Below are 27,450 nucleotides of genomic sequence, written 5' to 3' on the forward strand. Positions count from 1 at the left end.
ATGACATGTTATACACACTGCACAGTCCTGCTTGTATGGGGGATCGTATTAGATTCAAACACTTCAAAGCTCACGGGGTTTGATGACAAGGAGTCAAAGACACTCCCGAATCATATTGCAAAGCACAGGACAGCTGCAAAACACGATACCTACACCAAGGAGAAAGGCCCATTCCACCCATGAAAAACCATGACACATATTTGCAACGCAAAAAAGAAACCACAAAACACAATCCGCGAAAGATAAATCCCAATTCCGCCCATGAAAAACAAAAAAGCCTAAGAAAAGACCCCCCAGCCACAGCCAATCCTCAAATCCCCAAATCCATATCTCAAGTCTACCGTCTACGACACCGCAGCAGTACTGTTAAACGAATTTACCGCTAGTCCAATCTTCTTGAACAGGAACTTGCGCGAGCTCTCGTCCTTGGTTGGAATGAAAGGTCCTTGTCGGTTGCCTCTCAAGATCAATACGATCCCCGTGCGCTCCATGCTGATTGTTTGCAGCTCCTTGAGCGGTACGTCCCACTCGCAGTATAACTTCTTGCTCCGGACGAGCATGATTCTCCTGCAACTTTATTAGCACGGACAAAAGGAACCAAGTGGAAAGCATGTACTCACGCAAAAGTCAACATGACAACAACGTCCTGTTCCGGAAGTTCCAGGTGGGCAATGTATTCCTCGTTGAAGTACTTTCCGTTGTCCAGCTGCTTGAGCCAGAACTGTCCTAGTGCCTCCCGTTGCGAGTATGGCCGCACGATTCCGTCTTGTGCGATGTAGCGGGTCAGCCGTACACGGTCGAGTCCGTCTTGATCGAAAACAGTAGTGGTGTTCCGGATTCCCTCAGTGACATCTAGCCAAATGATTAGCACACCATTCGATAAGTTTCGCTTCCGAGAGTTCCTTACTTGACGCAAGATCGAAGACACCAATCGCCGGCTTGGTAGCAAGTCCCACAACACCCTTTCCGATACCCTTGAGGAATCCCAAAGCACCTTCCCGCTCCGCTCCCTCAAGCGGCTTCCGTGCTAGACCACCGACTCCACTGGCCACGCTGCTAACAAAAGAGTTTGCGCCAGCCGTGACACCGTACAAGGCGTGCTTCGGTCGGTTTCTCGAGCGTGACATACGTCGTCGATCCTGGAACTGCTTGTCAAGCGTGGCGGCAGTCAGGCCTTTCGAAATACTGCCGGTAAACTTGGACAAACTGTCGCTGACTCCAAAGACAGACTTCTTGACGAACATGGTGGCTCCCTTGGCGATTCCGATTCCCAGCTCCTGTGGCCTATCGTTCAGGATGAATCCCTGGTACGGCTCGTAGAAGATGTCCACAACACCCGAACTGATGTTGTTGAACAAGCCCACCGGGTTACCAAGGAAGTCTGCAGATCCCAGGATCTTGTGGACCTGGTAGAGAACCTCCTGGGTGTAGTGAGCCTGGAGGCGCTGAAGAAGTAGAGGAACTGACACCCGTGCGTTCTCGAGCATCAGTGCGTTGAGCTTCACGGGAGCGTCGTTCACGTTTCCGATCGCCATCGTCAGGATATTCACCAGGAACATCAGCGGATTATTCGATGAGGTCTTGTCTTCGACGTTGACAACATCCGTCCTCAGGAGAGAGAGATCGATCTGTGCTGGCTGGATGTTGAGGAGCTCAAAGTATAGATCCTGGCCAGCATCCAATATCTTGGGTTCGGGAACTTCAAGTGAATCGTCACAGAGTATTCCCTCGCTCTCCTTGGCATCCAGTCCCGGCATCTTGGAGAAGTCCAGTAAGGCATAGATGAAATCTTCGTCGATCTCAACTGTCATCTGCTGCATCAAGAAAGTCGCATACTTGATGTATGTCACACCGTAACTGTCGTCGTTCACGAGAGTCATGGACGAGTGAATCGACGGGTGAACATCCATCTCCTTTCCGGTCTTCGGCACAACACTGGGATAGATGATGATGGGAAATATTCCGCCATAGAGCTGGTTGTCAACTTGTACCCATTTGATGACCAAACTATAGGTTTGGTAAAGCGACGAAGTGCCATACTTGAACTCCAGGTCACGGAAGGTGATGTACGCAAGTTCCTTCAGTTGTCTGTTGATCAAAGAAATACCAATACCGGCAAATCGTATCTGCGCCTGGAAAGTAGTGCCACTGTCGACATCCTTAACCTCGAACCCGGATGTTGCCACGCTGCTGGTCGACGGGTTGGGATTGGATTTGACCTTGTAGATACTCTTCGAAGGCTTAAAGTTAGACAACACCAACGTCTGGGTAGGACCGTTCGCGACGACATTGACATCGATGATCTTCCGTTTGCCTGAGCCGTCGGGAGTATCAACCTTGATCGGCAGCAAGTTTCCAATCTCTGTGAGTGGGATGTGCCGCGTCTGACGACCGGCACAGAGAACCAGCTCCTTCGTTTTGCCTGCGGGATAGTCCCATGCGTACGGCATGATGCTGCGAGGAGGAAGCTTGTATTTGATTAGCCTGAACTCGGTCTTGGAATCCTCCGCATCGTCTTGATTGGGGTCGGTTTGCCAGAACGTAAACTCTTGGGTGCTCTCGTTTCGCATCGAGAAGGGCCAATTCTTCGTCTCCATACTCAGATGCAAGAAAACGGTCGACTTTTCCGCCAATATCTCCACTCTAACCAGTGTCTGCCGCTGATTGTTCCTGTGCATCTTGACATGTACCCGGCCGAGATCCGAGATGTTGAACGGCGCCGACCACCTGTTGTTGATCCCGGGGAACAAGAGCGTCAACTGCTTGGTGTGTGTTGATCGGAGGAAATGCAGCGGCAGCAGCTGGCCAGGCTCAAGCGTCATGATATTGCTCGAGCCGGCACCCGGCTCCCTGATCTGCACGGTCTCTTGGAGCTTGCTCTTGAGGATGAACCTCGGGGACAATGTCACGACCTTAGTCATCTTGTACTTCCCTTCTCCCTCGTCAACGGAGATTCCAACATGAATTTCAGTCTGCTTTGTCGAGGATGGCAGGACGACGTCGTTCACACTACCGACAGCCTCGAAACTTTGCGGTCTGCTCCAGTTCGAATCGCCCACTTTGAAGACGGCTCTGTTCTGCCGATCGTCATTCGGATACGAGAACATGTACGGAAGGGCCTTCTGCGTTGCCGCCGAGCCCGTCTGCATCTGTCCGGCCGCCACTCTCGCCGACTGCAAGAGTGATTTGGATTTGACCATCATGTTTAGCCCGGTCTTGTTGAGAATGATGTAAGGGCTATAGACCGCAACACGGAAAGCCCCACCGCTGTTCGGGATCTTGTAGTAGTGCAGCTTGAGATTTAGTTCCAGACCTTGTTTGTCTTTCGTGACCAGCAACTTCTCCGAGTCGAACTCCGTGCCGTTTGAGTTGATAATGGCAAAATCGCTTTCGCCATACGGAGTGTCTTGCATCTCGATACTCATGAGCAGCAAATGTGAGAGCTCCACGACATGAACGGGGCTCAATCCACCCTTGCGGAGGAAATTTGTCCATTCTTTCTGGTTGTTCTTATCGTAAATGCGGAACTTGAAGTCGTACGGCAGCAGGTTCTGGATCTCGACGGGTGCAGAAAGCCGCACCCTCATGTGCGGATACTGACTGCTCGCAGCATTGTTCTTCTGGTAATCGGCGTGCATCTGGAAGTAGAAGGGCGGCGAATTATTTCCTTCCTCCGTCTTACACGTGATGCAACTGGTGGGCGACCTCAGAAGGTCCCGCCAAAAGATTCGCTCCTTGGACCAGATGTACCCGAAACCAGCGTCAGGGCGAATAACAACCAACTGGTTGTATGCCGCCTCGACAGGTGCAGGCTGAGACTCGCCAGGCAGGACTTTGTAGACCTTGACGAGATGCGTGCCCCGCGCATCGAGTATGCCCATCTCGACGGGGATTTGCGTGTTGTTTTCAATCAGGAACGGCGAGCGGAAAGTGATGTGCTTGACGCTGTCGGTACCTAATCGGACCTCGCAGAGCAATCGATGGAGAATTTCATTCTTCGCGGGCCGTAGGGTGTAGAGTTGCTCGCCCTCACGATTAACGGAAATCTCCTTGATGCTCTCAAACGGACTATCCTCGAGCTTGATGCCAACGATACCACTAGCTCCCTCCGGCGTCAAGTTCTCTCGCATCTTTTCCCACTCCTCGAACCTCCAGGGAGCTGTTTCGCCATCTTGCAGTTTGATCGCCATTGAAGAACTTTCCAGAGGATTGTCCGACGCTGCCCAGACGTGCAAAGGATAGCCGGTCTGGTTGTGAATACGGTACGGCGTTTCCGACCCGCGGGGCTTCGTCAGCACATCCTCGTCCTGCTGCATGAACTGCGCAGCCTTTGTGAGCAAAGCTATGGTCTGTGAAGTAACGGTAACCTCCAACATCTTCCGAGAGTACAAGTCGATCGACAATTTCTCTGGCTGCGATGTCTTCGCCATGTGGAAGCCGAGTTGCCATGGTTCGATCAACGGCTCCCAGGCGCTCTTCGAGAAGTTGTAAATATTCACGAAAGTCTCAATGCTCGTGTCCGCGTCCATCTGTACACTGGTTAATCCTGCTAACACCCAAATCACGCGATATCACTCACCTCCCCACTCCAGTTCTTGACTCTAGCTGTAAATTTCTTCACACTCAAATCCAACAACGGAAGTTCATGCTGATCACCAATCAGGATTACCCGCATTCCCTCAATCTCGGCCTGCAGTTCTTCCCTGCGAACCATGCTGGACGACGTGCCCGGAGTGCTCTTCTGCGGCGGTGCCGGGGTGCTGCGTGTCGTAGCCAGCGTTTTGGGTTTCCCAACCTTCGTCGAAGCACCATATCCACTCGCGGTCCTACGCTTGAGCGAACTCAAGCCCTTGGCGTTCTTCATCTTTGTCGCCTCCTCGTCAGAGCCCGACTTCTGGGCGCCGCCGGACATTTCGCTGGCCTTGTTGAAGATTTGCACCGCCAATAGGATATCCCGAAGAGACACACGGATAACTAGCGGCTCAACTCCAACGTGGATACTCTGGAGCGAGCTGTTACGGCCGATTGCTCGGCTGTCCATAGCGACCTTGAGGGTAAAGTCGTCCAAAATCCGGAGCCTGCTGGTGTCTGGTTTGTCCATGCGGCACAGGAACATCCCGACCTTCTCGACTTGAAGCGTCAAGGCATGTTGCTGTGACAAGAGAACTTGCTTGGTGGACAGAACGATAGCTTCTGAGTTACTGATACTGGGGTTGGCGATGAGGATGACCTGCGAGTCCACGATATTGGCGCGGAATGAGACCATAATCGCTGGAACCCGTGAATCCTTCTGTTTCGCTGGCGCGGACTGAGTCGTCGATTGAGACCGCTTTGAAGTCGCCAGGCTCGCTGGTTTGGTACTCATTGGGGTGTCAAGGGCATCAGATTCGGAATCTTCCTCGAGTTCACTTAGGCCCTCCTCTTCAGGCAACAGTCCGGACATCACGAAGTCCCGCAATGCGAAGATATAATCGAGCGCGAAAATGATCCGCGGGCTGTCAATTGTGAGTAAAGCCACAAGGTTCCGTTCGACGCCCCCGGACAATGTAACGCTCGCCATGAATTGCGATCCCTCCTTGTGGGTCGACGACATGATCTTCCGGAACTTGTTCGTTTCCTGTTTGCGACTATCTCTGATATTGAACGACTCGATGAGAAGTTCCGACTCGAGGGATCCATCACTAATCATCCGCAATTTCACGTTGGTACTATTGAGCGAAGCTCGGGACAGACTGGCCGACTCAAGGTCGGTTATGGCCTTGTCGGGTTCGCAAGCGAAAAGCTCCATTCCGATGCTTCCCACCTTGAACACCAAGTCGAGTTTCGTCCATGTGTCAGGGCCTGTTCCCAGCTCCGGGTTCAAATGAACAACCTTCCCATCTCCACCGTCGTTGTCCGTCGCTCCTCCCGGTGCTCCGAGTTGTGATTTTGCGGGCTCCTTCGTTTCCTCCGGGAGTTGCTCCATAATTTCACGCTCGTCCTCCGGATCACCGGCGAACACACCCGGAATGGACCGCGATAGCTCGAGCAGAAACTTGTACTGATTCTGCGTCAACTTGAGGTTGAGATCTGACATGGAGCCCTCGATCTCGATATCGGGCCTAGTAGCATTCTCAATATGTTCAAGATACGTCACGGCAAAGGTAAGATCCAGCTGATCGAGCAGCTCCAATTCCTCAACCCGACCTCCCTCATAGTGGAATTCACTCGTAAGTCTCGTCTTCCGGATACCAGCCGAGATCTTGTTCGCAACAACCGAGTTTTCCGTGTCATCTAATTGCGCGAATGTATTCTGGGCGTAAAGCTCTCCGAGATATGCTGTCATAAGGTCTCCCTTGGATGTACTGCTGCCAACCTTGGGGAAGACAACAATGGGCGTGCGCATCAAGATGTCGAAATGTATCTTGTCCGCGTTCTCTTGGATCTGGTTCGCCTGATTCATTGCGGCCTGTCGTGCTGCATTGAAAAGCGCCTGCATTCGGCCGAACTTCACGGCGAAATCGATGATCTTCCGGAAAGGCTCTTCGACAAAATTGACCTTGATTGATCCGGACCGCAAGAATATCGAAGAGTTGTAGCCTGGGTACGAGCCCTTCGCCTCTGGATCGAATGTCTCATACCGGAAGTCGGCGAGTTCATCCCCTTGGATACTGACTAGTTGCCGGAAAGGAGAGTTCTCATCGGCACCCTCATTGATATCGTCAATCAAGGAGAAGTTTCCGAGACGACCACCAATTCGGAGAGTTTTGCCCATCACGAAGATCCCTAAGTCGGCACTGTCTAGACTGAGAGTTGCTAGTCGGATTCCGTCGTTGTTCAGGATGAGTGCGATGCTGTCGAGATCGACCTTCACCCGAATCTTTTGTTCTTGCGCCACTGGCAGCACTGGTACTGGCTCGACCTCTGCCTCTTCGCCACCCTCGATGGCTTTCCGTGGTGGTTGAGCTGGTGCATCGGGGTTCGTGAACGTCGTGATGACGAAATCCAGGAGAGTCAAAACGGTTTTCCGCGTGACTACAACATCGATAGTCGAGATTTGCACATCGATATGCTTGTCGATGGCCTCATATACCGACATGAACTCCGGGGATTCCTGCTTAACCTGGATGTACTTGACAAAGAAGAGCGGGCTTTCACTGCTCTTCGTCAAGCCGTCCGATGTAACGATCCGTTTGAAATCAGGAGATGGGTCTTCGTCCACAAGGTCCTCAACGTTCAACGACTTCAGGACCACAACGGCTGACAAGTCGTATGGCCGGATGCAAAGTTCGAACTCAAAGTGTTCAGCGACGAGAGATACTAGCTCCTTGTCTGGCTTGATTCCGTCGGGATCGGCCCTGAACAATGAGCCCTGCAGTCGATCAACGGTAAACCTCAGCTCAAAGTTCTTTTGGTGGAAGGTTGGGGCGTTTGTCGGATTCCCATCGAGGGCCTCTTCGAACTTCTCCTCATCGTCGCCTTCATCATCTGTGTCTTCCTCCAGTATCAATTCTTGCTGCTGTGCGGAGAACTGGAAGGCAGAGGCCCGGCGTAGGTCCGCGTAAGTGGAATTATCCTTGCTGGGCAGCACCTTCTTGTCGGTATGCTGTTGGACCTTCAGAGGCTCATCGCCGTCCAGGTTGGGAATGGCCATGTCAATGATCCTCATCATTGCCTTGTACTTTGTATCCGACATCGCCGCCTGAAGAACAGGCAGATGACCGGTCATCTTGAACTTGGTGAGGTTGGGGGCCTTCGGCAAGATGGATATCTCCAAAATGAAGTCGATATTGATCCGGTCAACAATATGGAACTGTTTCTGGTCTGAACCACGATGCAGCTGAGCGACTGTTTCTTCCATCGAAGGGCCAATAAGAACCTGAAAAAATTAGCGTAAATCTCAAAAACTTTTGGTGCTCCAGGAAATTACCTGTGTCGATTCTAACGTGAGCCTAAACTTGTCGTACATCAGGGATTCCAACTGCTTCCAATCCTGCTCACTGTACCGCTGATTCTGCTTGGATTGAATCTCGCCGATATCGGTTCTCGACACCAAATCACTTGAAAGGGCGACGTGACCGGCATCGAGAATAAGGCAATTGGTATTCTTCTCCGTACAGCTTTCCGGAATGATGATAAGAGGCGCCTGGAGATCCAGTTTTGCATTGACAGTCTTGTGTTCTTCGAGAGCAAACTCAAGACCCGCCCTAGTTTGCTGTCTGAGACCTTCTACCGTCGCACCGGCAGACTCCATCAGAGCTCCAATACTCTCCATGTGCCGCTCCGGCGGTTTGAAGAATTTGTAAATCTCCTCGATGAATTTCGGATTGTAGATGATCTCCATACTCCTCATCTGGACGGTTACCGCCGAGTCTGCACTCTCATCGAGCGGGTTCTGCTCGAAGCTTGCGCGGAAGAAGGGAGTAAGGGGGTCTGCCTCGTTCTGAACGTCTTTCTCTTCGTCATCTTCGCCTAGTTCCTCGATACGGCCGGCTTCTACCGGGGGAACCACGTTCTTGACACGTATAATCTGTGGATAGAGCGTTCCCTCGGTGGTGCCATCGTACAACCGGAGGCCACCAAGGCTGAGTTCTCCAAAGAGTGAATCCGGCCGCTGCAACACTCTAGCCTTGAATGTGTCGAAGAGCAAGGACAATATCTCCTTGCTGCTACCATGCGGATCCCTCTTCAGCGTAAAACTACCCGTCTTGAGGCTTGCTTGTACCTCCATCTTCACCGTCTCCCTCGGTAAATCGATGGCTTCCGTGATGGTTTTATGCTCGTCCCACTCAATAGCCTCGTACAGCTCTTTCCGTTGCTGCTCCGTCATAAGTGAATCGTCCTCTTCCTCCTTTGGCTGGCTGGTAACGAACGACGATAGGTAGGATCCCCATCCTTGCTGTTTCTTTTGGACTGCTGCCTTTGGTACGAGTGTACGCTCTTTTCGCATCTGGTTCCTCGCGAGGGATCGATAGAAGCGTAGATCCTCATACGAGAGTTTTCTCTCCAGTTTGGTGATCTCCTCGACTTCCTCCTCCGGCGGGGGGTCTTGCCGCTTGATATGCTTGAACAAGTCGATGTATCGTTTCCTGTCATCCCGGCGCTCCTTGAAGTATTCCCACGACCATTTCCGATTTTTCTCATGGATCTGGCTGAGGACCGCATCCGTCGCGAACTTCAACCAAGCCCTTGGATCCTCCTTGGGAGAAACACCCTTGGGCTGGTACTTTTTGTATTGTTGGTGACGGATATAGAAGTGGAACAAGTCTACCATCATCAAGAGGTCGCGATACTGGTCCTCATCGAGTACGAAACCAATTTCGTCGAATAGCAACTGACTCTTCACTCGTGGACGATCGTTGTTATTCGTCTTGTTCATCTCGATTCGGCCAATGCCATTGACAGGCTTGAGGACGAACTGGTGATTCTTCGCGATATTCTCCCTCTCGCCACCCGCTATCAGTCCCTTGAACGCCTCTACCACCTCTTGATGAGGCTTTCCACTGAGATGCTCCGAGTCTGTGTTCCAGTATATTGCCAATGAGCCCAGCTTCGCAAGCTTGTGCGATATCTCGACGTGGCCCTGGATGAAGTCCGGCTCCCATCTCTCGTTCGTGGAAACGGCCGAGAATTCCTCAAGTGTGAACCCTAGCGAGAAGGGGTGGCCGGGGGTGCTTATTGAGTCTTCATAGCGGATATGAATGTTCTTCACAGTGATTTGAAGGTTGTCCAATATCTATTCCGTGTCAATACTGCGTCACCATAATCCCACTAGAAGCTGCTATCCTAACCTTCGTCGTCAGACTCGCCGCAAAGCTCTGGTTCTTCTGTTCTTCCTCCGCGGTCATGCCGGCGCCGCTGCGCTCCTGTAGTAGCTCCGCATTCTGCAGCTTCTCCATCTTGAGCCTCTGCACCCTCTGTTCCTCTTCCTCCTCGTTATACTCCTGATCTGACCGCGGCGCAGCAAGCAAGAACACGTCCTCGATGATGACCTTGACCGGCTTCCCTTTCAGATTACTCCACGGAATTTGTAGCGTCAGTTGCCCAAGATGCCCTTCGAGAACGTTGAGCGGGAGCTTCATCTGATCAAGCGCCTCTTTCTTGAGCTCCAGATTCCTGAGTTTTACATCTCCGCTGCGCACCTTTAGCCGCCTATTCCCCCCTTCTACCTTACAACTGTAACCGGACCGGGAGAAACACACCTCCATATTCCAACATTGAGCTGTGTTCCGTCAAAGTTCTTGATGTACCTGCGCCGTCCATTAGCTTTCCTATACCACGTCTGTGCCTCAACCTTCGCTTTCAACTCACATCCCCAGGAATCGGTTCATTATCGAAGCAATCTATCCGCATCACCGTTAACCGCGATCCCCCTTCCGCCGCCACCAAGAACAGGGCGACAAACCAGTCCTTCCAACATCGTGGCGGTAGTTTTGTGCTCTCTCTTGCAGCGTGCGTCGTGTGTGGTATCGTATCGTCAGTCGTGAATCGTGCGCGTGCGGGTCGTTTATGCAAGCGTGAGCGTTAGAAGAGGCGTCGTCGTCGTCGTGCTCGTCGTCGGGAGCTGGTCCATTAAGGCCCGTAGGTAGTAAGTTTGTCTTGATTCGCGGGGGGCTCGGACAGTGGTGCTGCTGGGTGTGAGGATGACGTATGATGCGGTTCGGTTCGATTCGCGGGGTTGCTTGTGCCGGGCTCGTGCTTGTGGAACGTAGCACTTCCAGCCACCGAGCACAAAAAACCAGTAATCGCGCCGGCAAATATGTGAGCAATTCAGGGAGATGAGGAGAGATCAAAGGCCTGATTTGAAAGACTCGTTTCAAAGACGTCCTCACGTCTGTAGGACATCACGCCAGGCCGCAGCAAACTGGTTATTCGGCTGTAACGTGGCCGGCACATGTTCTTCGGCTGTGGTTAGCGTGGCCGGCACGTGTTCTATGGGCCGATAGAAGTGCTACCCCCGCACAACTTCACCTCATTTTCCTATATACCGGTGCGGTACATAGCGAGTCTTCAACAAATTCATGACGGCCTGAAATTTCATGCCGCTAGCTTCCTTTTCGGTAACTGTGGAACAGTGTAAATGTATTTTCACATATCTGGACAGGTTCTGAATGATATGAAAGTGCAGTACCCTTCGAATTCACGGAGCTCGACGAGGCTTTATTCGTTCCCGCAAAGAATCATAGCCTCTGCACTTCCAGCATCAAGTTAAAACAAGAACATTATCGGCAATTTCCTCAACATGAATGTAGGAAACAGAAAAAAAGATCGCAGTGCAAATATCCCTCCAGCGAGCAACAAGCATCAAGCAGCTGAAATATCAATCAAATCCAGAAACAGTGGCAGTCAAATGGAGTAAAAAAAAACAAGAATACGTCGCTCAAACTACCTCAACGCAGTCACCGAGAAAATCTAGAAGTCCCGAGATATCCTCGTGGTCATGCTCATGCCCCTGCTCATGCTCCTCCTCCACCTCGTCTTTTTGCGATACGGAGAGACGGTCCCTCTTCTCCAGAGGAACAGTATCAATTTCAACTTGCTCTATGGGCACAGTAACTATGTGGCAATCAGTAAAGCCAGGAATTTCAGGTAGAGAATCCGACCTACATGCTAACCCTTCGTCCTCTTTACCCCAGAACTCCTGAGAATCATCTTCCTCCAGGTTAAACCAGAAGTCATGATTCTTCTCGGGCTTGTTCTCCTCCTGCTGTCCGGGGGTAGTCTTTTTGAAAGTATTCTCCTTGTCGCTCGTAAGATCACTACGGGGTTTCTTCCTTGGGAGGTCTTCGGGCGGAGGTAAACCCCCGATTCCGAACTCCAAATAATCTTCAGACTCACTTTCTGAGTCGGACCAACCTTCCTCAAAGAGGGGCTCTTCAGCAACAGCGGGCAGCTTCCTTGTCACGATGGACTCCGAGGGGTGCACAGTTTTCTTCTTCTTTTGGATATGCTCCTGTGGCGGTGCGTCATCCAGATCGGTTCCATCTATCACGCGTTGGGGCTTATTAACTGCCGTGAAGGAAGGAAATGAGTATGATTTAGGGCCGGAATGCAAGAAATATGGTTCCTCCTTGGGCAACGTGGTTTTCTCATGGAGGCGGCGAAGTTTTGCCGGTTCGGCCAATGGCTTTTCATCGGTCAAGTCAACGATTTCGACGTTGCCCTTCCGAAGTAGCTGTTCCAGCGATCCAGTTTTAAAGGGACGTTTGGCCGAAGCTTTTAAAACCGCTTTTGATATTCCGGAATCAGCGTTTTCGGGCTTTGTTTGCTTGGGCTGAGGCTTGAGTTCAGCCAACTCGTCATTTTTCTGGAGGGTGGAAATTTTTCGCTTTTGTATCTTTGGTTGTTTGTCGAGACCCTCTCGGCAACACATGTGCTTACATCTGCCAAAATATCAGCGCCAAAACTTTGCAACGACTGGTATCCAACTTACTTGGTTTTATCCGCGCATTTATGGCGGCACTCCCACTTGCCGTTGGGAAGTTGAATGGGTTCCGGAGCAGTCGTTTCCATTTCGATAGGTTCCTCCTTCTCCTGCAAATAATCTGCTGTAGCAGTATTCATCGCGTTTCGTTCGTGGAGAGTGTTAGTCTTCCTACACTGATTAGTGAAGTTGCATATGTCAAATTCGAGATCATCGAAGATGTCAGCATCCCCATATTCATCATCGGAAAGTAGAATCGGGTCTGCCGTGGGTGAGGTGAGCTTCTCCTTTATGGGCGTGTTCTTTGGTTTGGGAAACAGCGACGGATCGATATCAAACTTTAGCTCAGAGCTCTTCCAAGTTCCAGCTGCACCGTGACTGTTAGTTGAGCTTGGAGACCACAAGAAAGGGCATTACCGAGTTTTTCACACGCCGCATGGCAGCGTAAGAACTGACCAGGGGACTCCAGTGGAAGTGAGAATCTAAAGGTTTTCCCATCTGCCAATGATTGAGCGCTATGATAAAGTTAGTTCGAGTCTTTCAGAATCAAAAATTATTAAGGATGGCGTACAAAATTCTATGAACCTCAACGAGAAACCCATCTGACCTCTCGGCCAAGAAGATAACCGGTACATCCGGAGTACGAGTGCGTCCGCCGCAGACGGCATCTGGGTTTTCCAGTCCCATTTCCGCCATAATCTTGAGCATCGGAGGATCACCTTTGCTCCTCTTGAATCGGTCATCAATGAATGCCGCAACAAACCTGTGGGAGAGGAACTTACTTTCTGCATTTCAACCAGCCGCGCAGAAACCTTGAGATTAGGTATCCTCTTCACCTGTTCGAGAAGCTTGGTTCCATAGGGGGGATTCCTCGAAAGTATGGTTTCGATCTGGTGGGCTTCCAGGGTTGCCAACTTCCGAATGCTGCGCACATCGGCATTCACAAACCTTCTGACCATACCCGCACCAATACCAGACAACTGGCGGAGTTCACTAGCAGTATTCTCCCATACCCTTCCCTGCATGCAACGAGCCAGTTTTAGGGCACTCAAAACAGCCGTGGCGTCCTTCAGTCCCTCTTGACAGTCTATGAGGCATCGCAGGATGCGTACAGAGTGCTTGAAAACCATGTTTTTGTCCTGTGTCATGTTCGTCTTCATTCTCTGGAAGTTCTGATCCCCGGGGAATTCCAGAAGCCCAAGCTCAAACTATGATGGTCAGGCACTACTTTCTGGCCAAACGAGTGAGATGTATGACTTACCTGGATGAGGATGGCCACTTTGTGGGCTGACGAGGAGATATCCTCTTTCACTGGAAACTTGATACCGAGATTCTTATTGATCTCTTTGTAAAGACCTTTCTCGCCGGCTCGCAGCCTAACCTCCTTGAATTCTTCGGCTTGGGAGAGCACCTTGAGCTATAGTGCCATTAGTAGGATGCAGTGTATGGTTGAAGACGGGACAGTTACTACGTCCGGGAGTGAAGCTTTCGGAGACATCCGGAGGATAGACTGCATGGTTCCCATCTTGACATAGTATCGGGCCATAGCGTCCCCATTTTTTGTGAGTGTGAGCTTCCCATCATTATCCGTTACCATACCTTCATCTACCAGATTTCTAATTTCCCTCTCGCAGATCTCGTCTAGTCGCTGCTCCGAGTTATTGGCTTGCGTTTGACCGTCAAGTTTGTAGAAACGCGGGTTTTTTTGAAGACGGACATTCAAGAATGTCGATTTAAGCCACTGCTTAGCCGTGTCCATGTCTGTGATCGTGGTGAGACCAATTTCCGCGTTCTACCCTATGCGTCAGTATGCATATACCACGGGAATCCCATGGAAGACAAACCATATTCTCCACAAAGTTCAGGTGTAATCTTTGCCGAAGTCAGCTTCCATTCACGATCCTCTCACGCAAACGTACCTGCTCTCGAGTATCTCAGCTCCCTCACGCATCTTCTCGTAACGATCTCTCTTCTCTTTTGCAGTCAAGATGACAGCAACACCGGTTTTGTCGAACTGAGGACGACCGGCTCTACCCAGCATCTGCATGATCTCCAGGTCCACGTATTCCTTAACCCCGCTCTCGGACCAGCAGACCGTATTCTTTATGACGACTAAATGGGCTGGCAAGTTGACTCCAACTGCTAAAGTCGAGGTGCAGCAGATTACGCTGAGTTCACCGTCGAGATACATAGTCTCCACCAGAGTTCTGTCTGCTGCATTTATGCCAGCATGATGGAATGCGACGCCGCACTCAGCAACAGACTGCAGGTCTCTGTCCCCAAAGGTGAATTTCTTCTTCGGAGCTCTCCAGGGCTGCTGTCTGTTGTTCCATTCTTTCCACTTCCCTGCGAGTAGCTTCGCGGTCGATACGCATATCGCCCTAGTCATGCAGAAAACCATCGTAGGTTTTCCAGCTGAATGTTTTTGGACAAGATCCGGGAGCCTACAATCAAACCATCAGCTAATAGCCTTCCACAATCACGAGGTGGCAACTCACGACTTGTCGAGCACTCTATCAAACTGAAAATCGTTTCCCGGGTAGTTAAAACCGTAAACATGCTTCTCCAGCTGAACAGGACGAAACTCTGGCCCGAACGTTTCACGATGGGCTGGTTCGTCCGGTGCTAGAGAGTTCCTGCCCAACCATGTACAGATATCATCAGAATTAGGAACCGTGGCACTCAATGCGACGAAACGGACATCGGAGCCGATGGATTTCATCCTTTTGGTGGTCAGCTTCCAGACTCACAACAATGGTTGGAATTACTCACCTAGATACCACCACTTCAAGTGTTGCGCCACGTGTTTCCTTCAGGACATGAACCTCATCGATCAGGAACAGCCGTACCATGTCCAGCAATCTGCGGTGGTCCCCCCATCTACGGGTCATACTGTCCCACTTTTCTGGAGTAGTGACGATCACATCGCCGTTGCGCACGCTTGAGAGCTGTGCTTGGTCAGTATCCCCCGTCAGTTCCACAACCCCGAGGCTCAGGTGGCAGAATTTTTTCTCCCAGTCTAAGATAGTCAGCATCTTTTACTTATAATGAAAGATATTCAGCCCTTACCTCTCTTCCGTTCCGCACACAGTGCCTTCGTTGGCGCCTGGTAAACCACCTTGTATGTGCTAGGCTTGAAATCCCGGGAGAGAGCACATATCGCGAGCTCCATGATTGCGGTCTTTCCCGCTCCAGTAGGCGCAGCAACTACAATGTTGTCACTGGACTCGTATACCGAGTCAAAACACTTCGACTGCACAGCGTTGAAGAGCGGAAACGGGAAGACCGAGCGATGGAGTTCCGGCAGACGGTCCACTGGAACGAGTCGAATCCCATGGACAGTCGGAACTAAACTCTTGGGGTTGACTGCGACTCTCTCGGGCTCATGTAGACCCATTATCCGCTGCTGTGGAGACCTAAACTTCTCCACCTGGCCATCATTGAAAGCCTTCCTAGCGTCATGCCTTGACGCACTCATGATCGGTATAAAGGGCCTCGATGTTCCCTTCTGGGCCCGTATCGGACTGGAGCTGGAAATCGGATCACTATCATTTCCTGGCGTCTCTGGCGCCCTGTGTCCTGGGTTGAACCGAAATCGTTCTGGGCCGCTCATGTCAGCAGAGAATAGTCCCACGTATCCTGGAAGGAACCCACCAAGCGTGTTGCGCGGAGTCTGGGGCGCCTGGATTTGCGAATCATAGCCATGACCGGTACTTTCTCTTCCGAAGTGGTTGGAATACGATTGTCTATCGAGTGATTGCGACGGTGGCGGTGTGGACCCTGAATGATACAGCAAGTGGTTAGCAAGTGTTACTCAATGAATTCAGCAGCAACGTAAGTTCACTAACTATGATCGAAATCGAAGTCTGAATGACGATCTAGCTCGTATCCTCCTTGCGAACTATTGGGGTTGCGATATGGTTCTGTGCCAGCGCCAGTGCGCCAATTGAATTTCGCCGGGCGGGATCTTGGAAGGTTGAATTCCTCTCCGCTGTCAATGTCGTATCCGTTGTAGTCGCTCACGGCAGATCCAGATCTGTGCAGACTCACGCGCCTCGGGCTCTGGGTCTGCTCGCCGCATCCGTAGAAGTTGGAGCCCCTCGGAATCTCGGGCGCATTGTATGTAGTGGGATTACTAGCACTGAAGTCGAAGCGTAACGCCTCTTGGAGCTCGTCCACGATGTCTGGCATTTTTCAAGACTGGCAATGTAGATGAGTGTTTTTTAATAGAAATATTTTTTGCTATTGCTACTATTGCTGGAGGCAGCAATAGGTGAAGGCTGCGAGGAATGTAGCTAGGTGGTGGGGTGGTGGGGTGGTGGGAAGGTGGGGTGGTGGGGTGGTGGGGTGATGGGGTGATGGAGGAGGCAGAGTGACAGAAAGGGAAGAGTAGCGGCACCGAGTGAGGGAGGAAGAGCATCAAAGAAGAGGACGAGTGAATCGACGAGGAAGACGACAGAAACAAAGCCCTTTTTCGGGGATACAAATTGAATCAAAGAGAGTGAATTGCGAAATCGAGTCAGTAAGAATGAAAACGTGCATGGTATAATACCGAGTCCAGCTGCCCCATTCCCGATTCTCAATCCTCTTTTCCATCTATCTCACCATCCACAGCCCCACCATTCTGCAGTCCCCTACGCTTTCTCCACGCCAACACTCCCCGATCAAAGACACTATGACTAACCCCCTTTGGCACCAGGACCATCAAGACGCCCAACTCTCTGTCGACCTCCCTATTCCTACTCTCATCGTCAAAGAACAGCATTTCCTCATACGCCAGTCCCGTCTTCCCGTGCAAACTCTTAAAATGCTTCACCTTGCTCCCGGGATAAATCTCAAACTCGTCGAAATACTCTATCGCCCGCGTCTTCTCTCCGCCGGTATGAGCGGGGTCGAGATGCAGGAGTGATAACATCTCGCGCGCGAGATCCGGTGCGTGGGTGCGAGACGCGGCCGCGATCTTGATTCCTTTCTTACGCAGCTGGTAAAGGAGCGCTGGGATATCGGGATAGAAGCTCCAGCTGTCCTTGTAACGGTCTTGGACAGCGTTGTAGAATCCCATCGCTTTGAGGGGGGGAGTGACATGCGTGTCTACCCAGAATGGCCTGTGGAGGGGTTAACTCGATTTGAAGATGTGAGATTTCATGATGCGGGGTATTACCAGAGGGTGTAGTCCAGGTCAAAGGCCACGAGCTTGGGCAGGGGCCCACCGTCTTGGAGAGTCGACGGGAACGCGATGTCGGAGCCACTGGGTGATACTTTCACTTTCTTCGGCATGATGAAGGATGGGCTAGAAAACTCAAGCTGGTACCTGTGGTGTCTGAGTTTTAAGGTATTGGCGTTCAAACAAACTTGATGCGCGAGCTGATTAGATTAACCACTTTCCTACAGGTAGATTAGATAATGATTCTCCTCAGGCGATCGGTTCGGAATCCACGTCCGTCGACAAGCTACAAATTTCACAGTAGGGTTCCGTTTGAGCTGAACTACAATAGCAGCATCATCACGTACGCGAATAAACCTTCATTTGCAAAAAGGAGGACAATGGTTAACCAGCTCACCTGAATTGAAGAATTCGACGGACGCAGTGCACCGTGAGTTTAACTTGAAGATTTCGAACCCAAACCCAGCAGCGGAGTAATAGAGTGGGTTGTATCTCGGATCCGCTGAAGCTTCCGTACCATGCGTGCCTCCGTCGATCTTGGATCGATCTGGTTACCGGTCGCGAACTGGGCTTGAAATCCAGACTGACTGGGGACTCCCCACGTCACACAACAACTCAAGCTAAGATTGGAGTAAGTTCATCGTCCATCCCTTTCACATCGCCAGCGAAGCACCCAAACCCGGAGACCCTACCGAACTTCACGAACAACGCTTTCGGTCGAGAAACAATCCCAAGCGTCCCTCCTTGCGGCCCATCACACACGTTACGCTACGCTACCGGTTACCCGTGCCTCTCCGTCGCAGCCGCCGTGATGGTGGCCGAGGCTGTTCCAACCTTCTTGGGTGTGCCCATGAGGCTGGTTTCGCTAGCTACGGTATGAGCCTGCGTTTTTCGAGAAAGAGAGAGATGCTTAGGAAGGCAATGCTGACTTTCACAAGCTCACGGTCCAAAACTCCGCCTTAATTCTTGTAATGCGAGACCCATATCCGAGCTGGAGAGACCACGACGCGCTGATCTGCCCAGATAATGCACTATTCACGCATCATGCCGATGACGGGCTCGAACCGCTACCTCGCCTCCACCGCGGTGCTGCTGAACGAGGTCCTGAAGCTGGCGCTTTGTCTGGCGGTAGCCTTCCGGGACCGACGGAAGATTGACGGATCCATGTCGTCGTTGTCGACCACGGTGCAGAACCTGAGCTCGGAGATCTTTCGGCGCGACAGTTGGAAGTTGGCGATACCCGCGTGTCTATACACCATTCAGAACAGCTTGCAATATGTCGCTGTGTCGAATCTCGACGCGGCTGCGTTTCAGGTTACATACCAACTTAAAATACTCACGACTGCTATCTTCAGTGTTACGCTACTCCACCGGAGACTAGATGCTACTAAGTGGCTGTCCTTGATCACTTTGACGGCAGGTGTAGCTATAGTTCAACTTCCTTCGCCTTCGTCGGCTCCGGATACAGACCATGCGCACCATCACCACAACCACCGCTCCGCAACGTACCAGGGCATCGTCGAAGAGCACGCCATGTCGACAATGGACCCTGCGAAAGGCCTCACCGCCGTTGTAATAGCATGCATGATCTCCGGGCTAGCCGGCGTCTACTTCGAGAAAGTTCTGAAGGGCTCCAGCACATCGCTCTGGATCCGCAATGTCCAGCTCTCGGTGTGGTCACTGCTCCCGGCAACCATCGGCGTCGTTTTCATGGACGGAGCACAGATCATGGAGCGGGGCTTCTTCGAGGGCTACAATGATGTGGTATGGACGGCCATCGTCTTCCAGGCCTTCGGCGGAATCATCGTCGCGCTCTGCGTCAACTTCGCAGACAACATCGCGAAGAACTTTGCCACCAGCATCAGCATCCTGATCAGCTGCATAGCGAGCGTCTACTTCTTCGACTTCGTGGTCACGATCAATGTTCGTTCACCCCCATCCCATCCAGTCCCACACCACCCCCTCTAACAAGTCTGCAGTTCATCGTAGGAGCCGTCGTGGTCCTTTTCGCGACCTGGCTCTACTCGAAACCCGACTCGGCACCGCAATACGCTCCCGTGCAGAATAGCGAGCCTGAGACGGCGGCGGTGGAGGAGATCGAGTTCGATGTTGACATGGAGAAGGGAAGAAGAGGCTCGGGGGCTGGTCCGAAGCGGTGATGATGATACCTCCTGCAAGCTGCAAGCATATAGATGGGGTTCGATATCCACCTCCCTTTTCCACACCCAGTAATGTCGGTTGAATTTGAAGTTTCGTGCATGGGCGATTATTGTATGGGTACTCGGGGAAGGAAGGGGATATGGTGTAGAATATAAAGCGAGCGCATTTGGGTGTAATTTAGGATAATGGATGGATCGATGGGATATCACCACCCGGGAGCTGGCGCAATGCGTGACGAAACATGAACACGACGCTCGGGGGCCAAGGCTCTAGGTATGTAGAGTACTTACCCCGCCTCGCAGCCTCGGTGATGTGTTTCACACAGCAACATTCCTGTCAACCCAGCTGTTGGAACTTGGGACTTAGGACTTGGGCTCGCCGCACGCCCACTCCGCGGCGTTTAACCGCTCGTAAGTACTCTAAATGTCGGCCGAGGTGAGTCCACTTTGGGTACAGCATCACGAATCCATTCCTTCGCCTCCCCCTCTGAGTCCTCCGAGTCTAACAGCCCTATCCTGCCTGCCTACGGTGAGTGAGCCCGCGCATAAAGCCTCCAGCCTCCTACCTCCTACCTCCAGCCTCCCTCCAGCATCAAGTCGCGCAGCACACTCGAAACATAGATACGGTACCAAGACGCTCACTGCCCAGTGCCCCCACGCCGCGCACGGGAGTTCAACCCGTCTTACATACGCGGGGACAAAATGCAAATTGAACATCTCAACCGCCGCAGCCCTATGGTAGATATTACCTACACATACTCTAGTTGGACATACGGTAAGCCGGTGTGTCTGCCATCTGGGTGTCTTAGGGATGGGGTAGATATCGCTGATTTGAGACTCCAACAATCGATCCGGCGAGCAACTGCGAGCAAGCGCTCGGAGTGGATGGTTGATTTATCATTTACCGCCGGTAATGGCTCCAAGACACGCACTTTTGGACAACTCATGCGCGTATGTGGAGGACTGCGCCTGTTGGCCATTTGCTCTGTGCTCCATAGGTACTTTAACGCCGGTCTTGCAGAAGGGAAAAGCTCTAGCGCCGACGGGAATTCTAGAGATTCAGCTGCTTTGGTCTCTGTTGAAAAGGCTTGAACCGCGGCCGCCGATTAGGTCTTTGTTGGCGACGCCGTGGGGATGCTTTGGGAGCGACATCCTCCCGAGTCCCAACCGTGATACCTGAACAAGAAGCCCGAAGTCACAAGTGAAGCTCTTTGTTGCCATCCGACACAGTACAGTACCTACCAGTATGTAAGCTTGTGTACCGTACTCTAGTAAGGGCAGAAGTGAACGCCCTGCTGTCCTACTGCCAACAGCCAGCTTGGCATCCGGGGCATACATGATTTGCCAGGGAGAGGCGGAAGTTGTGGGCAAGGAGAGAGCGAGAGAGCGAGAGAGAACTGCAGAGATGGAGAGAGAGTTCGGACTGTATGCTGTGGGATGTCTTTTTCCACAAGAAATGGCCTTTTATTGTCTTTGCACGAACGACGCGACGGTTGGAATGGCTTGCTTACTTGTTATAATGTCTCTGATTTTTTCTACCACTTACCAGGTGCTTTTTGTTGGTCTTTCGTCGCTTCTGTGCTTTTCTTGCATTGTCTATTTATTCCATTTCACCATCTGTCAAGTCAAGTCATTCTCTCTCAGCGTCGCCACAGCCTCTTGCTGTATGCTGCTTGGAATTTGTAAATCTCTCAGACGGGTTCAGGGCGGATAGAAGATATGGGGTTTCCACGAGACGAGAACGACCAGACAGGCACTGGGTGAGTGACACTATATGAGCTCGTTCAGAGCGTTCGGGGCGTTTCTGGCCACTGCTCGTCGTCGCTTCATCGGGGCGGGCTATGCGATCTTTGGTACTCTACATACCATTTCGGTATGTCCAATGTCCATGGGCCTTCCTTTTCCGTCATTCCTGTGCGTTCGTCGCACGCCCGTCCGCCCGAATGGAGCCCGAATGGAACAGTTCGCAAGGCGATGCGGCGGCGGCGGCTCCGTGATCGGCGGCTTGGCTTGGACTCTTGGCTGAGTACACAGAGTACATGGAATTGGAAGTGGAAGTCAGATGGGCTGCTGCGATACTTTTGGTTTCGTTGCAATTGCATACATGCTCTACTAATGTACCACTGAGAGGTTATATCGTAAGGCCCGCCATGTTGTGGAATTCAATCGGCAAAGGTGTCGGAGTACTTAATCTTTGTCGTCAGGCCCCCTATGTACAATACTCGTTGATGGTGCACCGTGCTCACGGGTATCGTGGTCGGCGCAGAGAGAGCCGGGTTGCTACATATACGAAGTGAAGACGAGAGCTGAAAATGAACGACGGGTTGTCGTTAGGTAGCTGAGAAGTACTCTAGATGGCCTCCTGCCAAGACGAGTGCGAGGTTATGGGTGCGAGTGTGGAGCCGGGGGGGAAGGGGGAGGCTGATCGCATTGATCTGTTCTCATTTACTCTACAAAGTATCCGGACACGCAGCCATTTTGTTGGATGAAGCCTTTCCTTAATCAGCCGTTTCTCGTCCAAAATCTCCGGTTCGAGCGAAGATTTGGATTGCCATGCGTGCATACTCGGGAAATTCGATCGCGCCAGAGTAAAAGGCTCCTCCGGATACTTTATGCCCCCACAGGTGTGTGCCTGGCCCGGGTTAGTCCGTCGGTCGGTCCGCTGCAACATGGCCCGGTCCCCACTCCTGCTGCGACAAAAAGCCTGTTCCGGAGCAATCGAAGGATTCGCTCATGATTGCGATGTGGCGGCGGCGTCTTGGCTGGGTGGCGCCAAAGCGATGGTTTTCAGGGTTTCTCCCACGATGGCTGTTGACCAAGAGAGCTTAACGGAGATCATGGCGTCATCGGCGGAATGTTTCTGAGTCGCTAAAGCAGGCAGGTAGGGTGTCCATGTGCGGGTGTGTATGTAAGTCCGGAATGTATGTCCATAGAGTACCCTAGAGTGCTGCTCCGTGTCTTGGTTTCAGATGTAGAAGCACATTACCGTGCGATGGATGGAGCATGCGAGGGGAAGCTTCCGCTCACGCAGAGGAAGCAGCGGAACGTGAATGGAGGTCAAGAACGCGACGAGACAGAACAACGGAATTGCTCGAGACTAGCAAGGTTGCGGGGGGCCTCTGCTGTCCCTGCCTCACTCCGCTTCTGAGCTTATCGATTGTGCTCAGCCTTCCTTTCCTGCTCCGCTCGGTTAGCGAAAGGATTGGGGTGCGCATCTGCACTGCATGCGTGGGTCGGGGGAGGGTGGGGGATCCGGATTCCCCTCGAAGCCTCTCCGCGCTCTCTCGATGGCGTACCTACCGTATGATGGCCGCCGGCTGACTGCGCACCACCGACCACCGCCTCGATCTAAAACATGTCGCATCTTGGAGACCGCACGCATATGTGCGCAGAATGCACCATGGCCGCGGGGAGGTGGCCACGACCCCGCCAGTCGCTTGCGGACCCCTCTCCCAAGCACCAGTTTGCTTGCATGCGGACACCTCATTCACTCGAGTAACTCGAGTAGCATCCCGCGCATGCCCCCCGTGGCCCCAGGGGAGCGCCCAATGCGCGAAGCCCCTTCTCGTCGCCGAATCCAGAGCTGCTGCTGCGGATACTTACCCTGGAGTCTAGCTATGCCACTGCTTCTCTCTGCCAGTACCTGCTCCACTGGTAGTCGCACACGAACCCAGACGTGACGGAGCGCACCTCCCCACCACCTCCGCACCACCACCTCCTCACCACCTCACCACCTTGCATGCAGCACTTAGAGTGCCTACGAGGTCGATACCCTGCCTACTCTGCGCGATGTGGTCCGGCATGTCGTCGTCTTTGTCGCTGGGTGGACGACTGCTCTCGGAGTCCAGGGCGGTGCAGAGCTCCAAAGTGAGTGGCAAGTGCCCTGGGTACGTACCTGCCTCGCGCTCAATTCCAGAACGCACTCTATGTACTCTACGTACCCACACACGTCCTCCTGGCGGGCATCGTCTGGAGAGTAGAGTAGACACCGCACATCGCAATGAACCGCGCCTCACCGAAACTTGCTCACGACCCAGTCACGTCGCCGTGGCCATCTCATCGACGGCCTGTCTCCCGCCCCCAAGAAAAAGTCCCAGCCCTAAATCCTCAGCCGCAGCCTGTACATACAAGTATCTATATACGCACGTACCTGGTCGGATGCACGACGCTCGCTGCTTGCAAATTCCTCTGCGCACCCGCAAACCTGACTAAGTCCAGCGTTACGTGAGTCGCAGTGGCTGAAAATGCCGGGGAACTGGTGTTTCCAACTTTCCAATGTCCATGCCGCCCGCGTCCACTAGAGTGCATCCGTCCGCCTGAAGCTGTAATCATACGGACGAGGAAAACAGAAATAAAGGAGGAATGCAGCTAAAAACCCAAGCACCTGTCCCTCTTATGGCACGCATCCTGTACGCTGCGAAGCTCGCTCGGCTTGCTTGTTTTTCTTGCCAGTTCTCGCTTGCCATCCTGTCTCAAATTCCGCCTGGGTCCTGGCCCTCCTCTTCTCCTTCTCATCACCTCTTCCTCCCTGCCTCCCTCCCGCTTCTTTATCTTCCGTCCCTTCTACCTCTCGACTTCCTTTGTCTTCTCCTCCTGCTTCCTTCCTCCGATCACCCACCCAATTTTCTTTCATCGATTTTATATGCACCCAAGTCTCGCACAGCCTCCTCCGACTCCATCTCTTTGACCCCCCCCCCCCCCCCCCCCAATCCTCCACCCGCCAAACCACCGCACACCACACCACCACCTCCTCCACCTCCACCTCCAATCTCCATTCGCTCCCGCATACCAGCAGTCAATCGCAGACCCCTATTGCGAATTTGATTCGGTTGATAGCGCGTTGCATATTCTTCCAACATCTAGGTCCGAGACACTACCAGCAGCCCGGTTACCCAGCACTGCCACCGCCCATCAAACACACCAAATAGCAGCCAAGCCCGGTCACAAGGACGAGAAAAAATAATAAAGACCCAATAGCTCTTGTTCCTCGAAGTCTCGAACATGTGTAAGCTTCCGCCGCTACTTCTACCTTTGTGCTTCCAGGCTTTCAACTCTGCTCTTCCTTTCCCCCGCTTTCCGTCTTCCCACACTCCCCCATTTGGAGCTCGTTCGTGGTGATCCCTATACCTTCCCCCCCTTCCTGCGGCCCATCCATCTTCTCTGTCACTTCTCTTCCCCCTTCGTCGATGCCAGAATATAACACTATTTGCTACCGCCGTGCCTTCGTGTCATCCACCGACCGCCAACCCTCTTCCCCTGCGACTTCCAATTGGCGCGCTTGCTCGTCTCGGCAAATTTGAAAGAAGCTAATCATCGCTCCCTGGCGGTGCTTGCGCGCCTGCCTGGATTTTTGGATCTTGTAGGGAAGCTTAAGAGGCGATTCAGCTCGTTCACTCGGACGTGCAAACACATGCCGCAATTGATGGATGATGTTGAGGGGGACGCGGGCAGCACGGAGGCGGACGGATTGTTGAATGGGAATGGAAACGGTCACCACGCATCTTATGGAGGAGCGCAAGAACGCCCGCGCAAGCCCAGGAGGAGATCCCATACATTTTGCAGCTACTTGTACCACAAGCTCCGGATCGTCCTGACTAGCAATTATGTCAACGTCTTCTTGGTCTTCGTTCCTCTCGGCATTCTCGCTGGCGAACTCGGTTGGCCATCGACGGCTATTTTCGTTCTCAACTTCTTGGCCATCATTCCGCTTGCGGCGCTGCTGAGCTTTGCCACGGAGGAGCTTTCTCTCGAGGTTGGCGAGACGCTGGGTGGTCTGATGAATGCTACCTTCGGCAATGCGGTTGAACTGATTGTGAGTTCACCACCGTTGATTTCTTTTTTTTCCTTATTGCGAGCAAATTTACTGACTAGCGCGCGGGGTCTCAGGTCAGTGTTGTCGCCCTCACCAAGGGTGAGATTCGCATCGTGCAAGCCAGCATGTTGGGCAGCATTTTGTCGAATATTTTACTGGTATGTAGCATCTTCCGCCGGCGCCGCGCAAGCGCGCGCGGTTTGACGGGAGTGGTTCGCTCACAGAGGATGCACTGCAGGTTCTAGGAATGTGTTTCTTCTTTGGCGGATTGAAATACCACGAGCAGACCTTCAACAGCACGGTAGCTTCAACGATGTCATCCCTGATGGCAGTGGCAACCTCATCGTTGATCATCCCCGCCGCTCTTTACGCTACTATGGCCAAGACGGAGAAGCCCGACTTCGACCAGATTCTGCTTTTGTCGAGGGGAACTTCCATCGTCATCCTGATCCTCTATGTCATGTACCTGGTCTTCCAGCTGAAGACTCACACCGACCTCTTCGTGGGCACCAACGACCTGGACGAGAATGGGGAGCCAGTGACACCTGAGCCGGCGTTGCTCACTCCCTGGGAAGCTGGTATCGTCTTAGTCCTCGTGACGGTCCTCGTGGCTATCTGCGCAGAGTACTTAGTCGGATCGATCGAGGGAATCGTAAAGACTTCCGGGATCAGTAAGACGTTCATCGGATTGATTCTCATCCCGATCGTGGGCAATGCGGCGGAGCATGTCACTGCCATCGTGGTGGCGATGAAGGACAAGGTATGCGCAGTCCCACACCCGTTTCCGGATATATCCCGGATGAAGGAGCTAACAACGCGTTTCACAGATGGACCTGGCTATTGGAGTGGCTATCGGGAGTAGTATGCAGATTGCACTCCTCGTTACGCCGTTCCTGGTCATCCTCGGATGGATCATTGGTCAGCCGATGAGTCTGTATTTCCAGACATTCGAAACGGTGGTGTTCTTTGTGAGCACCTACCTCACCTACTACGTTGTCCAGGACGGAAAGAGCAACTACCTTGAGGGGGCAATGCTGCTCGGAATGTAAGAACATCTACGCGTCGCTCCCCTCTCCACATCGAAACTGACACGTACCCCCCCCTAGTTACACCATCATCGCCCTTAGCTTCTACGTCTATCCCGACAATGGCGGCGACCCCGGCACCCCTTCATAGGTGCCACCCACGGACGAGTGGACTCCCTCGATAATAGCAGAAATTGCGTTTTCCTTTTGTCATTTGCACGATCACAAGCGGATCACGATATCTCACAGGAGAATTTCCTTTGTTTCGATCCGTTTCTTCTTTTTCTGAGATTGGTTCGCGGGGCCGGATCACCAGTCGCGAAGGCAAAAAAAAGAGTATGGATCATGGAGTTCAGGTCTCAGGGTAAAGGGAGGGGGAAGGGGATTGGTTTTTTTAATCGATTGTAATCCATGCACGCACACTCGTGTTCACTTTGTACCATACCATTCATTCATTCGGCATCATCGCATCGGCAAGCCTTCGATACATGATCTGTATATTTTATTTGATGTGGCGTGCATGTAAGTGTTGTTTTATTTTCAAGTTGTATCTAGATTCTAGAGTTTCAAATGTGGAATTGATTTGGTATAGGTACTGGACGGTGTGTGGTTCGGTGCGTGCTTCGACTTCGACGATTGGAGTGTGGATATTACCACTCTCTGGCGCTCGACGGGCCCGTGGACGCCATCTCGCTAGCTAGCACTTCTCCTGATCATCGCCTGCAACATGGAGATTTGGGAAGGGCTTGAACAGCGCAGTGACAGCAGATGAAGCCCGGGAGGAATCAATGCCGATGGCGATGCTACATGTCTACTCTACGGATACGTGCCCAATAGGGGAGGGATACGTAGTGGCGGGGACGGCGGCCGGAGCCACCGCCGCCGCC

The 27,450-nt window shown here is 52.4% G+C and overlaps 6 protein-coding genes across 6 annotated transcripts; 3 read left to right on the forward strand and 3 right to left on the reverse strand.

The window, feature by feature from the left end:
• Positions 1-77: 77 nt before the first annotated feature.
• Positions 78-10,154, reverse strand: BZA05DRAFT_383225 (uncharacterized protein; the record flags this gene model as incomplete). The annotated part of the gene is made up of 6 exons (XM_051482192.1): positions 78-567; positions 621-852; positions 908-4,529; positions 4,580-7,858; positions 7,910-9,715; positions 9,771-10,154. Coding segments are annotated over 6 exons (9,546 nt in total), but the record flags the coding sequence as incomplete, so codon positions are not given.
• Positions 10,155-12,301: 2,147 nt separating this feature from the next.
• BZA05DRAFT_330601 (DNA/RNA helicase MER3/SLH1, DEAD-box superfamily) lies at positions 12,302-15,800 on the reverse strand (the record flags this gene model as incomplete). Its single annotated transcript, XM_051480546.1, has 12 exons — positions 12,302-12,362; positions 12,413-12,770; positions 12,821-12,918; positions 12,975-13,122; positions 13,167-13,611; positions 13,665-13,820; positions 13,872-14,195; positions 14,248-14,275; positions 14,323-14,847; positions 14,902-15,126; positions 15,176-15,422; positions 15,473-15,800. Coding segments are annotated over 12 exons (2,943 nt in total), but the record flags the coding sequence as incomplete, so codon positions are not given.
• Positions 15,801-16,982: 1,182 nt separating this feature from the next.
• Positions 16,983-17,680, reverse strand: BZA05DRAFT_423492 (putative magnesium-dependent phosphatase P8B7.31; the record flags this gene model as incomplete). The annotated part of the gene is made up of 3 exons (XM_051485874.1): positions 16,983-16,999; positions 17,042-17,508; positions 17,565-17,680. The coding sequence occupies 3 exons, from the start codon at positions 17,678-17,680 to the stop codon at positions 16,983-16,985; spliced, it is 600 nt and encodes a 199-aa protein (XP_051344657.1).
• Positions 17,681-18,233: 553 nt separating this feature from the next.
• On the forward strand, positions 18,234-19,935 carry BZA05DRAFT_383230 (nucleotide-sugar transporter-domain-containing protein). Its single transcript, XM_051482193.1, has 4 exons — positions 18,234-18,441; positions 18,506-18,535; positions 18,591-19,490; positions 19,547-19,935. The coding sequence occupies exons 1-4, from the start codon at positions 18,379-18,381 to the stop codon at positions 19,724-19,726; spliced, it is 1,173 nt and encodes a 390-aa protein (XP_051344658.1). The 5' UTR covers positions 18,234-18,378; the 3' UTR covers positions 19,727-19,935.
• A 967-nt stretch (positions 19,936-20,902) lies between these two features.
• On the forward strand, positions 20,903-21,496 carry BZA05DRAFT_20679 (uncharacterized protein). The gene has a single exon (XM_051479563.1). It carries the CDS (start codon positions 21,063-21,065, stop codon positions 21,438-21,440), a length of 378 nt encoding a protein of 125 aa, XP_051344659.1. The 5' UTR covers positions 20,903-21,062; the 3' UTR covers positions 21,441-21,496.
• A 3,417-nt stretch (positions 21,497-24,913) lies between these two features.
• On the forward strand, positions 24,914-26,883 carry BZA05DRAFT_20710 (Sodium/calcium exchanger protein-domain-containing protein). Its single transcript, XM_051479575.1, has 5 exons — positions 24,914-25,538; positions 25,613-25,696; positions 25,777-26,298; positions 26,366-26,583; positions 26,645-26,883. Exons 1-5 carry the CDS (start codon positions 25,137-25,139, stop codon positions 26,712-26,714), a joined length of 1,296 nt encoding a protein of 431 aa, XP_051344660.1. The 5' UTR covers positions 24,914-25,136; the 3' UTR covers positions 26,715-26,883.
• The last annotated feature ends 567 nt before the right edge of the window (positions 26,884-27,450 follow it).

The sequence above is a fragment of the Tricharina praecox genome (assembly GCF_024521635.1).
Source record: "Tricharina praecox strain CBS 144465 chromosome Unknown BZA05scaffold_1, whole genome shotgun sequence".
Taxonomy (NCBI): domain Eukaryota; kingdom Fungi; phylum Ascomycota; class Pezizomycetes; order Pezizales; family Pyronemataceae; genus Tricharina; species Tricharina praecox.

Excerpts from the sequence above, each read along its gene's own strand:
- BZA05DRAFT_383230 (XM_051482193.1), top strand. The coding sequence starts at position 18,379 with ATGGTGGCCGAGGCTGTTCCAACCTTCTTGGGTGTGCCCATGAGGCTG. Across the intron at positions 18,536-18,590 it reads AAAACTCCGCCTTAATTCTT|ATAATGCACTATTCACGCAT; the intron begins GTAATGCGAGAC and ends TGATCTGCCCAG. Across the intron at positions 19,491-19,546 it reads ACTTCGTGGTCACGATCAAT|TTCATCGTAGGAGCCGTCGT; the intron begins GTTCGTTCACCC and ends ACAAGTCTGCAG.
- BZA05DRAFT_20679 (XM_051479563.1), top strand. The coding sequence starts at position 21,063 with ATGATTTGCCAGGGAGAGGCGGAAGTTGTGGGCAAGGAGAGAGCGAGA.
- BZA05DRAFT_20710 (XM_051479575.1), top strand. The coding sequence starts at position 25,137 with ATGCCGCAATTGATGGATGATGTTGAGGGGGACGCGGGCAGCACGGAG. Across the intron at positions 25,697-25,776 it reads TTTTGTCGAATATTTTACTG|GTTCTAGGAATGTGTTTCTT; the intron begins GTATGTAGCATC and ends GATGCACTGCAG. Across the intron at positions 26,299-26,365 it reads TGGTGGCGATGAAGGACAAG|ATGGACCTGGCTATTGGAGT; the intron begins GTATGCGCAGTC and ends CGCGTTTCACAG.